Here is a 16410-nt window from a genome sequence, read left to right on the forward strand (position 1 = left end):
TACTTTTGTTTGTTTGACAAGTGTGAGTTTATAATCGTCTCGGGGGTAAGATGTCGCTGATCGGCGTTCTACGACTGCACAGTTTTTCGCAGTAGTGCTCTGCAGGTCTCCGATTGTGTCTCTGGGTTGTTGTTATTGCGTGCTGCTTGGCATAATGTCCAACGTTTCGCCCCACCACCCCCCACGTGTGTTGGGAGCTTCTTCGGGAACAATTCAGTTCGCGTCGGGAACAGAGACATTTAACAACGGCGAAAAACTCAAGTCTCCTGCGAGCCCTTGAACGTGCTCGAAGTCCTGAATCTCCCTCCCCTTTCGGCTGACATCGATGTCTGCTGTTAGTGCCGTGTGGATTTTGGGGGGGGGCGGGGAAGTCCATAATATCACGTGACCTTATGTTCCTCGAGCCCCAGGAACACCTTGCTGCTCGCCATGACCCCTCAACCATCCCCACTGCCCAGTCCGCCCCCCCACCCGCCACCTCCCACCCCCCCCCTTTGTCTTCAGTTGCTGCCTTGGGGCTAAACGCCTTGGTGTGGAGGAGGTGTCACATTTCTTCTCAGCAATGCGGCAAACAGTGATTGCCACTTTGCCTTTTGTGCTCCGTTGTGCAACGCTCTTACATAAAGCGGGGGATGCGGGCATCGAGCTCTCGCGTGTCGTCGTGTGGCCTGCGACTCGCATCTTCTTCGCCGTGCAAGCAACAGGTGTTGGGCAAGAGGCCGTGGTGCAGAGTGCGACTTCCTTGCCACTCGAGTGGCTCGTTTTGTTTAATTTTGTTCATTTAATTGCTCGCACGCGATAGACGGCCCGCTCGGGGCTCGCGTGAGCGGCGCTTTGCCTCGTGCCTGCGCCGTGATCCAGTGCTGGTGAGATTGAGTTGGTGGGTCACACGGAGATCGTGTGCGTGAGGACACCTCATCGCCGGACGTTTGAGGCCCCTTTAGAAACAAGTAGAGCAAGTAGTTTGCTGATCTACGCATGGTCGAGTGTTGCCTCATGTGCGTGGGTTTCTGTGGCATGCGGCTTCCTCGTACAGACACACCTAGTCAGGAAGGCTCTTTGGGATAAATTAACGATTATTTCAGCAGTCTTTATTGTTGTTTTTGATAATGAAGTGGAGCAGTGGCACAGAGGGATCGGACATTGCGCTATGAATCTAGAATCCTGACTTCGATTCCTGGCCACGGCTAACGTTAGTGGCGAGTGATACGCTAACCGGTCTCCTCGGGGCCTTTCCTCCCTTCACCAACCCACACTAACCAGAGTGATGAAGTATGGTCAAACATGACTGACACAGCACGGGGAAGTCAGCATCCAGTCGAGCAGTGTCCATCAATGCAAGGCCTGTGGGCCAGAGGTTGCAACCGGGTACCCGATACCCGTACCCTACCCGATACCCTGGTGCGGCCGGGTACGGGTACGGGTAGACCGTGAGTCACTGGTAAGTAACTGTTTGTCACTCATTTCCCAACGTCTTGTCTCTTCTCACAGTTCAAGTTCCTAGAATCAACCCACCCGCGCCTGCAACATGGCTTCATCCCAGAGGTCGCAATCAGGTACCCGATACCCGTACCCTACCCGTACCTGGCCGGGTACGGGTAGGGTACGGGTACGGCCGGGTACGACCGGGTACAGGTAACCGTTTGCGACCGTGGTGCGGCCGGGTACGGGTAAGGAATCAAAACCCGTTTGCGACCTCTGCTGTGGGCCACTGGCAGCCACTGGCAGCCACTGGCAGCCTTTAGTGCGGCCCCCGACAATACACAACACGTGAAAACACACTCCCCATCATCGTCGTCGTGCTATCATAGCCCAATGGTTTCAAATGTGTGGCGGCCCTCACACTGATGATGTCCTATCGACGAAAGTGGTTCCCCTATGAACGTCAGTTAAGAACACTGCAGCGGTGAGTAGTGAATTGACAAGGCAGCTGTATAGTAAAGTAGTAGTAATAGGTTTTTACCCTTTCAACTGGTACAAAAACTGACACCTTTATACAAGGCATCATGTTTGCAATAACCACAAGACAAGCAGTCAAAATGCAAACAAAAATAAACAACTCTGATAATGATATGATATGCACTGTCCTTGAAGTTGATTGGTCCACACCCGAGACAGCTTTTCTTAGAGCCTAGTCTCACATGGTGTTGGACCAGATGACGCCAAAAGGCGTACAACTAGTGTAAAGGCAGCTGTACACGATATTTATGATGCTCATGCATGCGTAATGTACAGCAAATATGTGAACCCACGTTTCCAGAGAGAGCTTTCACCCTACACATTCGCTCAATAGTGTACGAGGAAAAACGTAAAAGGTGGCATGAGCACTGGAAAATAAAGCAACACGACCATTTCCACAGCACACAGCCCTCTTATCAAAATGTTACGTGGGATTTAATTTTTGGAAAGGAAAGCGGTCCATGGAAATTGAGGATATTAACGGAATTTTAGCTAATAATAAATGGGCGCAAGAATGATTTTAAACTAACAGTGTGTGTGTGTGAAACGCTATCACGGTATGTGGTGATGTAAGGCTGGATTGAGTGAGTGTGTGTGTCAGGTCCGGGTATTATAAGAGCCGAAGCAGCAGAGTGAAGTGGGGGGGGGGAAGGGCTGTGGGTATAGAAAATGAAAGAATTCCATTGTTAGGAGCTATTATTAAACAAGTTGGTTACTGTTATTACTCCGTTCACTCAAACCACTGCATCTTTACAGCCAGCCACAAGAGTTCATAGAAATACAATCTCTGTTTTGCAAAGGGACCCAGGTAAAGTTTCTTTCCTGCAGCATTAATTCAGGCGGTGAGGTGAAATAAAATATATAGCCAAGCGGGTAGTGCAGAAGAGTTACACCCGACTACCAACCTTGTTGAAATGCAATAATCGTCCTGAGTTTTTTTCCCAAACGTGTTTCAAACCCTCCGCCAGACCGGTGGATATTCCTTCAGGTTGGGGGGGGGGGCACGCACGACAGTCTGTGAAAGTGTTCCCCGGGACTTTCCCGGCCAAGTGAGCCTAATGCAGTTTGATCTGAAACACAAAGCCAGTGTTCATCCTTCTCGCTATTGGAAGCACCTGGTGTCGGAAATGGGGGGGGTGGAACCCAAAGCAGAATTCACCGAGCACCTGACGTGAACTCGCAGCTCGTTGCTCATGCAATGCTGCCCGCACACAAATCGTCTAAATCTCCAAAACAGCCCGCCGCTCACCAGCTTTTTAGCAGAGCGCCGCAGTGGCGAGATGTTAACTTACCTGGCGCTGGTATGCAGGAGGTTGTGGGTTTGATCCCGATCCCGACCCTGATGCCTGTACATTTGGAGTTTGCGTCTCTCTCTCTCTCTCACCGTGGTCGCGTGGCTTCTACTCCGGCTCCTCCGGTTTTTCCCTCCACATTTAGAAACATTCGGTTGGAGTATTTGGCTGCTATAAATTCCCACATTATAAGCCACCTCGTTGAGCTAGTATTTGTGGCCAGGTCGCTTTTGAAAAAGAGCCATATAGCTCAGGGGGCCTTACCTGGTAAAATAAAAAAATATTTTTTTAATTAGTGGAGGTTTCAGGGTGATGTTATTTTCTTCCAGATTCCCACTAGAAAAAATTTCTTCTGCTCGGCATGCGTGTTCGATTTCCGGATTCATTCCGAAACATCGGAAGATCGGGCCCCACATTCGCAATTAACCGCTTGATCCGAAGCTATTTTGTTTCGAAATGATCCGAAAATATGGATGAAATGGTTAATTGCTGTGACGTCACATACGTGGCTGATGTCACTTTTTGTTATCACGTGGGTTGGGGGGGGCATCTTCAGTCATTACATTACGTAAACATCCAAAGAAGATACACAAAAATCCTAAATTATCCTACAAACTTTTCAATCCAAAATGCCTCATTGCTGAAACCAATTCCTGACTCCTATATTTCTTCCGGTGAGTGATGAGCGCAGCAACACCACAATGCCCACCGCCCCCCTTTATTTAAAAAAAAAAATGTCCAGCCGCGCCTGCGCGCGTAGGAGAGGTGCACTCATCACGGCGCACGCGATCGCACGCGGTCTCGCAGTGACACGCGGTCATCGTAAAGTTTCCTCGTTTTCTTCTCAATACATTCGCCGGACCGAAAACAAAACATTCACCGGACTGGACCGCTTGCGCGCTCCTGGTGGCAGGCAGCTTCGAGTAAACAACCTGTTGTTTAGACGTACCTGTCAGCGGACTGTCTTTCATTCTTACTGCCCCCGTGTACAGCTCACTCACCTTATTGACGGTACACTCCCACTTAAGGCTCATTCGTAAAGAATGTGCTTCCGTGCCTTCTCCCTTGACTAATTTGACTTGAGCAAATTTGAAGTTTGCGTGCGATCAGGAAACATTGCTTCATAGTTTATTTTTAAAGTCACGCACACAATCGGGTTACTTTTTTTTTTGCGCGAGCAAAGAAAAATACATTTGGGTTACGCGCGTTAATTGTAATGGTTTGTTTGTCAGCGCACTCCCGCCATTCGAAGCATTCAACTGCACCCATTATTAAAGTTTTGTCGACACTGCATTGTTTGGTGCATTGCGCGCGTTCCACTGGTGAGATGTTTTAACAACATTCCTGCTCATGCAATGAAAACTACCGTCATGTTGCTGACACCAATGCCGGTCGCGCACATGGGTTAGAGCGGTTGCCATAAGTGGGTCGCACGCGCCCCATGCTATGAAATCGACGACCAGTGTTCGATTTTCTAGCATCATTGACAAGCAATATATTTACCTATCCTGAAGACCCCCCCCCCCGCCCGCCCGCTCCCTTCTTCGATTAGCACGGTTGGTCATGTACGTAGCGAAAGAAGTTCAACATACATGCATACAAATCTGGTCACACGATTACCATGACCAGGAGAAGTGAATTGGTGAGGCCTTCATCCAACAGTGGAGTCTTCTATTGCATTCTTCGTCTTACTGTTCTATACGTGTACATTGCTTGCACATTGCATGTTTGTTGACTATTATACAACCCTGTTTTGCCCGAGTTATTATAATGAATGGGTGCAGCTCGGTGTATACCTTTTAATTTTTTACGCCAGCCTCTGTTGTCAACGAGTGGCATAACAAGCAGGGCCCGTACAATTTGCATATCAGCCTGGCGCGCAAACAACCACGCGATGGCATTTCTGTTGCAGTGATTTTCACATCAAGTGGGGGCCTACAGGCGCACGTGGGCACGTTACATCACTTTGTCAATCCACTGCTGGATGAGGCCGTCACCACGCTGCGCGGGTCATGGAGGTTGTTTGACCAAACTCTACCATTGAAGAACACTTTACCGTTGCCGGCTGGTCAAGGCGTAGAAGTACAACACAACGATGGATTTTGCTCCACTGTTCTCTGCTGCCCAACAAGTCGCCAAGTCACGTTGTGCACGGTGGTCACTGATCTCAAGTACTTGCCAGGCTGTGAGTTTCGTATTTGTCATTGTATTAAGCAGTAGCGTACGTGTACCGAATCCGAGACAAAAGTTAATTCCACAGGGTGAAGTGTTTGGTTAAAAATAGGTAATCACTTTATTTAAGCGTGAATGAAAATGTGAAGTTCATGCGAAAATAAATCCGGGGGAGTGGCGATTGTAGTGGACACGTGGGAGCTGGTCTTTATTATCGATAGCGCACTGTGACGTGAGCTCTGTTGCCCGGAGTTCTCGGCCACTGCTAACGTCAGTGGCGAGTTATAACTGGACCATTACCGGGCTCCCCCACTTCACTGCCCAGCGTGGTGAAGTATGGTCAAACAACTCCGACGACTGCAGCAGTGTGTGGAGATCAGGGGCTGTAGATTATATGCATCATTATTACGATCATTGAAGAAGATGTCTACGTTCATGTTATTCTTTGGTTCTTTGGTTAAATACTCTTAGTTCTTTCGGTAAAGTCAAATAAAAATTAAAATTAATAACATTAATTTTAATTTAATTTAATTTTAACCTACGTGACTTTATCAAAAGAACTAAGAGTATGAATCCTTGCAGTCACGAAAGCTTCAAATCTTTGGTTAAAGTCACGTATTTCTACGTGACTTTACCGAAAGAACCTGGGAGTAATTCCTGCAGTCACGAAAGCTTAAAATCAAGTTCGTTCATGTTATGTTTAATAGCTCATCTTTTTTTGTTTTTAGATTATATTGAATCAGTGTTTTTGTATGGTATGGTTATCACACAGTACAGCATATGGGTTGTGTATTGCTGGAAGATATTCTTATTAATACTAATTTACCAAGGGGAGCCACATGGAGTCGGAAAATTGTTTCAGGAGCGCGTCCCGCTGAGTTGGGAGGTTTGCCGAGCACCGTGCACGACGTACAGAGTGCACGTTCTTAGCTGGAGAGCCCAGAGGGAAGCCAAGCAGAAGAGAGGGCCTACAAACAAAACTCCACGCAGAAAGGTGCCCGATCCATACATTGAACCGAGGTCCTTTTTGGTGACACCCGCAGCACCACCCTGTAGCCCCATTGTCAATTATTCTTTGGTTCTTTCGGTAAAGTGACGTATAAAGATAAACTAATAAATTAAATTAAATATTAGCATACGACGTTTCGATTGCAACACAAGCAATCATCATCAGGTATGAATTAAATAGAAACACAAATCTAGTATACTTAGAAATGTAATGTAATACAACAGAAAGTCGGATAACATAACAATCAACACCCTACCTGGTTGATTACGTTCTTCCTGAGAATGCTAAAATTTGAGAGAGAGATAAAACACAACCAGAGACATATAGACAGACATATAAGCAGACATATCACAGAGATACATAGAGAGAGCACAAACATAGGAACACAGAGAAACTACGCCTCTGTGTCGAGGCCTTAAATAGAGAGAGGGGGGGCGGGGGCGGAGAGAGAGGGAGGGGTTAGAGAAATTAGCATGCCAATGAGTAGCACAATGAGTGGTACCGTGCGCGAAAGCTTGAAAAATTAGTTAATCGCGGCAACACAAGAAGCAGCGGGTAAGAAGAAGCCCATAACCACCTCCAAATCCCAGCTGAAATTCCACTCTCGACCTCCGTCCCTTCCAAAGTCCCCCAACCGTAGGCCCTGGACCCCAAATCCCAACACATCCATTCATCGCCGTCGTGCACGGCACACAATGAGTGGAGCGGACGGATTTCCAAACAATACGCACCAATAACGCGCCATCACACAGCCCTCAAGGTTCCTCGGGAGATATTAAACACAATGGCCGTGTGTGTTATGGGTGTTCCGCGCGCAGGGGGAGCGGTAGCGTCGCGGTTAGCGCTACAAACCCGGCAACACGAGTTCGATTCCCGCTCACGGCCAACACCGGTGACGATTATCTTAAACGGTTCTGGGCCTCCCCTAGGTCGACTCAGCCTCAAATGAGTACCTGGTGTGGTGTGTAAACTCTGTCACGAGGGAGACAAAGACATCCGGGTGTGGTGCTAGCCACCCCCTCACATGCCATGCTGGGCTTCATAGGTGCTCACTAACAGCACTTTTCCCAACAGTCTGTTAAGACTATAATGGGGATCTTTGTCTTTGTCCACAAGTGGTGTGTGTGTATACGTAGTAGGGTGGACCTCTACAATGGTCCAGCCTCATGCGCAAATTAACTTACTTCGGATGACATAACGTGAAAAATCAGACAATAAGTGAATTTTATTTTGTTAATTGTATTTCATGTTATTTGTATCGTATCCATGATTTGTTTTGATCACGTGCTGCGTTTGTATGCTGTGCTTTACGTGCAACCCAAGCTCTGTCCTTTAAAAGGAGACCCTTAGTCGCTCTCGTCGAGTATTAATAAAGGTCGTGTTTCATGTTTATTATATGGCTCCATGCAAATTAGCAAGGGCGTACTGTGATGTTGGCTGTAAATGATACATCTGAGGATCAAGAGTATTCGGTGCCACGAGCTGTCGCACTTCCGAGGAACACGGTTGGCTACGTACGGTGCGAAAGAAGTCCAACATACGTACATAGCATTGTGGTGTTGGGAGCCACACATCATCGTCATCAGACATGATGTCTCCACTGTTGAATAAGTCTTCCCTAAGTGGCCTCTGCCTTTCTCAGCGTAACAGTCCGCGATCTCTCTGCTGAGTGCGCGCGCACACACACGAGCCGATTTCGTCGCTCCATCTCCGCATCGGTGCGGGACTCTGGGGGAACGCATTACATTCTAAACGTGTCTCAGGATGAGCGTGCGCCTCTGGTTTCCCCCGCACCTCCGTTTAGCGCGCGGTTGGCTGTGCACGGCGCGAGATAAGTAGTTGGGTTTTGTTGTTGTCATCGACGCAGAGACATCATTCCAGAGTTTCCACTCGGAGAATCCACGGAACCCAACCACTTTGAATTGTCTTTCCCCGCCTCGTCGACAATTTTCTCGTGGCTCTCTAAGTAGAGTCGGGCAGAACGGATTCCAGGAGAGGCTTCCCCGGGCTAAGCTGTCGACAGCGGCGAGGGAGCGGGGAACCCGTCTGACGGGTGCGGGGGGAACAGCAGCGGGGACAACCCACTGGATCTCTCCAGCGACTCGCATGCACGGCACACGCCACTGTGAGCGAGCTCTGTGTGTGCGTGTGTGATGGCTAACCCCCACCCCCTCGCGTGTGCCGTGCCGGCCTTCACAGGTGCCACTCGCCAACAGCGCTTGCCCCAACAGTCTGTTCCAGGCAACATTGGGGGGATCTTTACGTTTGTCTGTGTGTGCTGGCCACCCGCCCCCTCGTGTGCCGACTCAGCTTTCATAAGTGCTACTCGCTAACAGCACTTGACCCAACAGCCTGTTGAGGCTATACGGGAGGGGGGATCTTTGTCTTTGTGTGTGCGTATGGGGAGCGGTGGTGTAGCGGTTAGCGGCGCAGCGCTACGAACCCGGCGACCAGAGTTTGACTGCCGCTCACGGCCAACACCAGTGGCGATATTCTGAACCGGTCCCGGGCCTACCCTAGGTCGACTCAGCCTCAAATGAGTACCTGGTGCGGTGCGTAAACATCGCCACTCGGGAGACAAAGGCGGCCGGGCGGGCGTGGTGCTGGCCACCCCACCCCCCTCGTGTGCCGCGCCGGCCTTCATAGGCGTTACTCGCTCGCAGCACTTGCCCCAACAGTCTGTTGAGGCTATACAAGGAGGGGGGGGGGGCTTTGTCTTTGTGTGTAAATACACCGCAAAAGGAGCTCACGCCTTCAGATCACACTTCGCCGTGATTGCTCCGGGTGAATGCGCACACGCGCACTGTGACGGGTAGAGGCACAGCCCTGCAAGGGCTCGCTCATGTCACTGCTGGTGGAAGGGCCTCCGCTCGAGGGACGTCTAGAGAAGCCACTCTTGGCCTACTCTTCCACGCAGGCCAAGACGACAGCTTGGTAGAGGTGTGAGTCCCCCACGCGTTGGCCCCAGCGCGCGCGACCTGGCCCGGTGGACTGCGGACGGATGCGTTGTGGGGTTTTTAGAGGCGTGCGCCGCTGTTTCAACTGGCGCTCCGGGAGATCGAACCCCCCCCCCCCCGTAATCGTCGCAACCCACGGCAGCACCCCTACTAGACTCGAAAATCTGACGAAGGTGATCCTAGTGCCTTGCGCGCATAAGGTGTTCTTTACTGAGAGTCTTAGAGGAAGGGAAAAACTACGGTTTCAGAATGTGGAAAATTATTTTTTTCTAGTTTTGAGAGAGAGCGTCAGCTTGCATTTCTCGTATTAATTGATATACCCCCCCCCCCCCGCTTGTGTAAATGTAAACGCGCGCAAGCGTGCACGTCTTGCCGGTGTGAACTCTTACGTGTAAAGTGTGCACACGCGAACGCGTGATTGCGCTCAGCGCCGCAACCAACAGGCACAGGAAACGTGGTTTGGTGGTGGCGGTGATTAGTGTCGAGACGCCTGTTCGCCATTCTCGCTCACGGCTCGGCAAACTCTCACCCCCCCCCCGACCGCCCCCGAACCCCCTCCCGATCCCCCCCCGACCCCCCCTCACACCCCCCCCCCGATCCCCCCTCACACCCCCCCCCGATCCCCCCTCACACCCCCCCCCGACCCCCCCTCACACCCCCCCGATGATCCCCCCCACCCCCCTCCCGATCCCCCCCACCCCCCTCCCGATCCCCCCCCTCCCGATCCCCCCCTCCCGATCCCCCCCCCCACCCCCCATCCCTCCCCGCACCCCGCCTCCTCACCCCGCCTCCTCCTCCAGCGCGCCGTGGGTTTGGTTTTACCCAGAAGCGGAGTTCCCCCCCTCCTCTCCCACTCCCCTCCCCCCCATCCTCCCCCACTCCCCTTCTTCCCCCTCCCCTCCTCCCCCACTCCCTCCCCCCCTTCCCCCTCCCCTCCTCCCCCACTCCCCTCCTCCCCCGCTCCCCTCCTCCCCCGCTCCCCTCCTCCCCCGCTCCCCTCCTCCCCCACTCCCTCCTCCCCCGTTTCCCCCTCCCCTCCTCCCCCACACCACTCCCCTCCTCCCCGGAGGCTGCCAGAGGTTGTAACCAGAGACTCGGGGTGCCGCAGGTCGGTGTCTCTCAGAGGCGTGCGGCACAGCCGGCAGCCGGGGTGAAAGCGCGAGCGAGCGAGTGAGAGAGAGGCCGACGGGGCGAGTGACAAGCGACACGAGAGAACGGCGCAGCCCGCGGTGTTGTCCGTGACGCTACAAGAAGTTGATTGTTGTGCAAGGGACGTGCACTCGTGCTGGTCGACGCAGCGGAATCAAGCTGCGTCGTTTTTTTTCCAACGAGCCCCGAGTGTTTTTGGCTTGGGACTTTTTTTTGCTTCTGCTTTGGATTATTTGCTGAACCTCCGCGGGACTAGTACGGGGACGGTCCGCAAGGTAGGAGAATCGTCGCGCGCGCGTTGTGTGTGCGTGTGATCGTGACGCCTTGGACTCTGCTTTCTTGCTTAAACCTTTCCGATGCCTCTGTCGCGCGCAATCTCTGGAGTTGTGGCGGTCGTCATTGGGAGCAAGGGGTGCGTTGCCTCTCGAATCCGTTTCGATGGCAGCTTCAATTGACTGGTTTGACACGTTTCAAATGGGGCTGGCGTGTGTGATGGAAAATCACCTTGTGCAGGAGATGATGTACAACATCACATCGAGGATGACATGATGAGTGATGGTGATGATGAGCAAAGTGAGAACGTGGTATCGCAGCATCGCAAAAAACATTAATTGACTGCCTCTTTGTAACCGACGATTTTTGTGTGTTGTAAAAATTATTTAGTAACAATCACAATCAATTTGAAACTCCCCTCGTTCCCTTGAATGCCATGAGCGGGACGAACGCAAACTCAGGGGGAAGCACCGACTTGTGCCAGCATAAAGTGTCACTCCGGTCGGCGTTTAATAAAAAAAAACATCACCAACCAAAAACGCTTGCATTGCGGCAACTTCCTGCCGTCGGCGAATGTCTGCGGTGACAATCGAAACCCCTCTCTGTGTCTGGTGTTGTGGCAAGCGGTTGTCATTGATTGAAGCCGGAGACCTTTTGCAGAGTTCTCCGTTGGCCGCAGAGTTTGGGATTAATGGGGACGAAGAATTGGGTGTAATGAGAGGGGGGGGCGGGCGGGGGAGGAACTGAAGATAAGCGTTGTCCTGTATCTGCAAAGAGAACTTTCATGTCCTAATATCTGCTGAGATGTCACATCAGATTGCTGCAGTTTTCCCACGAAATGGGACAGTTGACCAACACAGAGCAGGTATGGCTGAATGAGAGAGATGGAGCTACAGCGCAGATGTTAGAGGCGCCATAGTGGTGAGATGTTAACTACCTCGCCTGGTATACAGGAGGTTGTGGGTTCGATCCCAACCCTCACGCTTGCTGTATATTTGGAGTTTGCGAGTTTCTCTCCCCGTGGTCGCGTGGATTTTTCTCCGGGTCCTCCGGTTTTTCCCTCATTTAGAATCGACGTGCGTTACGAGTACATGGCTGCGAGAAATTTCCACATGATAAACCAACTTCTGAAAAATAACTATATAGCCATACCTGGTAAAATAAAAAATCAAATAGTTTAGTTAGCGTGCTCCACTTGGACCTCGACAACCTGAGTTCAGTTCGTCAGCTCATGGGTAAGCGTATTGGCGAGTAACCAGCGTTGGAAGTATCGTCAAACGGCCCCACATGACTAAAAAAGCCTCGAAGGGGCTTTTATCCAGCAGTGGATTGACAACCTTTAAATTATTCTCGTAAATTATTTACGTACGTAACAGTGACTTAGCCAACCGTATTCAAACACACACACACACACGTCATTCGTGTACTGTATTGAGCAGCGTTTTGAAATTACGGGCAATGACGATTCAACTTGGAGGTAAAGAGAGAGAACAAAAACGAAGTACAGTATAATTTGCGTGCTGTTCATTTTTAATCGCAGTTGTTGATACGCACGCATTTGGGTGCGTTTGTGTTCGTAACAGCTGTCCATTACAAACTGCAAATTGCATGACTGCTGTAGACAGGGCTTTAATTTCACACCGATTCTCTGGCAACTCGCACTTGACGGCCGTTACGAGGGCACGATTTTCTTTTCTTAATTACTCCGCAGGGGGCAACCTCGTCAACATAGCAGACGTTAGAAGTTCGTGATTTAGAAAAATGTGCGTGGATATTATTTATATAACATTTAAATTTCGATGTAAAGCAGACGCTGTCTTTCCGACAGGACGGCTGCTTGTGTTGTGGCCGAAACGTCGTGAGAATAATTTTATTATGTTTTATTTCTATTATTTTATTATTTCCCTTCTACGTGACTTTACCGAAAGAACTAAGAAGATATATAACATTTCTTCGAGGCATCCATGGGAGCTCCGGTATCTGTGCAGCGTTTGTTGAGTCTCCTTTTGCGCGTTTACAAATGAGCAACTTCGTCTGTGTCGCCTTTGAGTCAGTCTGTCGCGCACAGTACACGTGCGTGATCTTCGTACGGGAGTTGAGCAATTGCTTATTCTGCCTCTAAGCAATCGGGGTATGTATGCATTGTGTTGCTCATGAGCTATGTATGCCCTTTGACCTCTGGTCAAAAGATCTGTTGGGTGGTGGAGAAACGAAGCCGAACGAGGCTTTGGGCACTTTGAGCAACGCAGCTTTGTTTGGCATTATCCAGGAGAACTCTTCTTGTGTTACCTGCAACTCCTAACATCTGCAGGAGACGTTGGATCTGTGAGAACGGCGATCATCAGCATCCCCATACTTCCAAATTTCCACAATTATTTATATGTTTTTTTACCTACGGATAGACGGAGTAAATTTGTGGACCGGTGGAAGAAATTCACGTAAAACAGGACGTACGATATTGGTCTCCCACATTACTGCCATATATGTTGTGAGAGGTTCTCCAGGATATACACAAGATTCACCCCGTCTGTAGAGGATAGGCCTGTACCAGTGTTAACATAGTTAACATAGTTAACACTGGTGGAAGGGTTACCTTCTCAGAATAACTGAACATATTGGTAGTAATCCAGGTCAGCCAGTCTTGCAAATGTGAATATCCCGGTCTCTTTAGTTCTCGCTGGGTTAAACAAAATAAACATGATTTTTTTTTGTTCCTTGTCATGCTGCCAGGTTTAAGGGGGGGAAGGCTGACCTAAAAGTAAGCTGGCAGCTTGTGCCTTTAAGCCCGAATCTGCCTCTACTTGGCTACTACAGCAGCGGGCAGCAGCAGCTGATCTGATAAAGCGACCAAAATATGTGTACTGTAAGCCTGTTGTAAAATCAAAAAGTGCAATCTCGATTTAAAATGTGGAAATGGCCACCACGTGAACGGCGTCGTTGCTTTGCCATGAACATACTGTACAGTTACTTTTAAGTCAACTAAAGCTGCTGATAGAGTGGGAAAAAAAATAATCAGGGTGTGATTTTTTTTTGGTCAAAGTGCTACACTGGTTAATTATTAACGAAGCTAATGCCTTCCCCGCTCAAGTATTTTTACACTTGGCAATAAGTAAACTTCCAGAGCTATGAACAGATTAGCTTGCAATTTTTCAGTCCAGTGGCTTCTGTTGTTTGTTTTATTTTCAGTTTCACTATTTCAGGTTATTTATCTACCAGCAGCTGATCCAACTTCGAGTATTCGGCAGCCACGAAAAACAAACTACGCAGTACCCCGCCCTCCAACGCGAGTGGCTTTTATTTAAGCGGGCCACGATGGAAACTGCCAACGCTTTGGATTATTCCTCCTGATATTATATCCATAAAGCCGTGTCAGTGTTTATTATGGTTTTTGTACATTTTCGTGATGATCATTTTTCCTGACAGCTTGGCCCAAGGGGGCCGATGTTTTCACAATAACTCGCTTTCAAAGAACTTGTGACGGGAAAAAATACATTGAAGGAAAATAACCCAGACGATGTTTTGCTCCTTTCTATATGCATCACAATGTTACCTCCAGCTCCTTCAAATGAAACACGTATAAAATTATCTTTACAAGGTACTATTTCATGATTAATGATAATTTCCCCTCATTATTGCTTACCTTTTCATGTTTTCATGGTGTGTGGCTCTTTGATTTTGCAGAATTTCCTTGAGGCCTTTTGTAATGTTGTGTTTAGCCTCTGGCTGTGGCCAGCCCCCCCCATCCTCCTCCACACCACCCCCCTCCCCAAGTCTTTGACCGGAATCCCTGAGTGTGGTTTTCCTTCCGTGCTCTTTTCCGGCAGGTGTTCCAGTGGCGACAACTTGAGAACCTGTACTTCCGGGAGAAGAAGTTTTCGGTGGAGGTTCATGACCCAAACAGGTGAGCAAGCGCCAGGTGTTAGACGGGGAGGAGGGGGGGTGAGCGTGGGTGATGAAGTTAGAAATACGTGGGTCGCATTGATGGTTCAAAAGTAGCAGGAGGTGTGTAGGTAAGGAGACCGTCATCCCACAGCGTATTGACGATGGGGTCCGTCAGGTGTTATCGCTTTTATAAACTTTGGTCTCAATTCCACCCCCAACAAACTGCTGGAATCAGAATCATTATTTATCCTGGAGAAATCCGATGAACTATGGAGCTCATTCTCACAGATGTCCAGTAGAATTGGGTCCCAAGAAAGAAATTGGTCCCAAGACCACGCCACAAAACCCCATTCTCTTATTAGTGTAACGTCTGCCCAGTGCTGATTTTATTAAGGCAACCGGGACCCCTTAATATACTGTAAAGAAAAGAGCTCCATTGAAAAATAGGAATACACCCCACGTGTTCTTCACGTTTAAGTGTTGGTCGTAGTTGAGGTGGTTGTAAGGGTCTCTCAAAGTCAGAGTGGCATCTATACTGTCAGCTTGAGACACTTGAACACGTGAACATTTGTTCAGGTCTCACTTGATGAAATGACGAGCAGTCTCAATGCACTTTTAAATAATAATACAAGTTTGGTATTTGTGGATTCACATGAAAGTAAATGAGAGCATACGATTCATTATTCACTACTTTAACAGGTAAGACCCACTGACTTGTATAGCTATATTAAAAAAATGGCATAGCCACTCATAATAGCTGAACGAAGTAGCTTATAATGTGGAGATTTATAGTAGCCAATTACTCTAAACGCACGTTGATTCTGAATGTGGAGGGAATAACCGGAGGACCCGGAGAAAAATCCACGTGACCGTGGGAAGAGAGAGACATCCAAACTCCAAATATACAGGCATCAGGGTCGGGATAAAACCCACAACCTCCTGAATACCAGGGAAGGTAGTTAAAATCTCGCCACCGTGGCACCCGAATAAAATAAAAATACATTCCCATGAAAATAGTTTGAATCGACTATTTGCAAACGTTCAACTGTTCGCAATAATTTTATTGTAAGCTATGGTTTTAAAAGGGAATTAAGGGCACAAGTTTAACTTAATCTTTTGTAAATAGAAGAGCGGAGCTTCCCAGGGTGAACGCAGACTCATGGGAGCACGGCACGCCTTGCTGTGGCTTGCCGGCTTGTGGCTAAATGGTACAGCACGAGCAGTCGTTTATTTTCCTGTACAGACATGCAAAGTATAAAACCTGCTGAGCAGTGTTGCTCAAGCAAGGCTTTTCCAGTCACTTGGGCGGTTGTTAAATAGATAAATTAAGTTAGTTGAGGGCAGGTTCTTTTATGCAACCATGTGCTGTCGATCGACACGTAGCAAGTGGGTGGGGTAAAGTGTGGGTACACTCCACCGCTTCTAAGACGTCAGGCCAGCGAGGAAGAGTAGGCCAAAAATACCCTGTCGAGGGGGGCTCTCGATTAGTGGAGGCCTTTCTGGCAGCAGTGGCGTGAACAAGAAGTTGCATGACTGCACCTTTATCTTTGCCTTTTATCCTATTGGGTAAACCAAACTGGACGTGGGAGCCTAGGTGATGTGTCTGTGCGCTCGCTCTTAAGGAGTACATTTGACAGACTTGTGTAAAGTGACCTATCGCTATTTGCTCACGTTTTGTTGTGGCTACTACCAAAGCGTCGGAGCAAATGTAAACTTT

General features: G+C 49.2%; 1 protein-coding gene across 3 annotated transcripts in view; it reads left to right on the plus strand.

Annotated features, from left to right (window-relative positions):
* The window catches only part of LOC144729428 (FERM domain-containing protein 4A-like), a 232428-nt gene that overhangs the window by 187816 nt on the left and 28202 nt on the right, over nt 1–16410 (plus strand). For all 3 annotated transcript variants that reach the window (XM_078609705.1, XM_078609706.1, XM_078609707.1), the window contains exon 12: nt 14636–14712. In XM_078609705.1, the coding sequence (XP_078465831.1) occupies nt 14636–14712 (77 nt within the window). The remainder of the gene's footprint in view (nt 1–14635; nt 14713–16410) is intronic.

Source organism: Lampetra planeri, chromosome 32 (assembly GCF_965212315.1).
Source record: "Lampetra planeri chromosome 32, kcLamPlan1.2.h2, whole genome shotgun sequence".
NCBI lineage: Eukaryota > Metazoa > Chordata > Hyperoartia > Petromyzontiformes > Petromyzontidae > Lampetra > Lampetra planeri.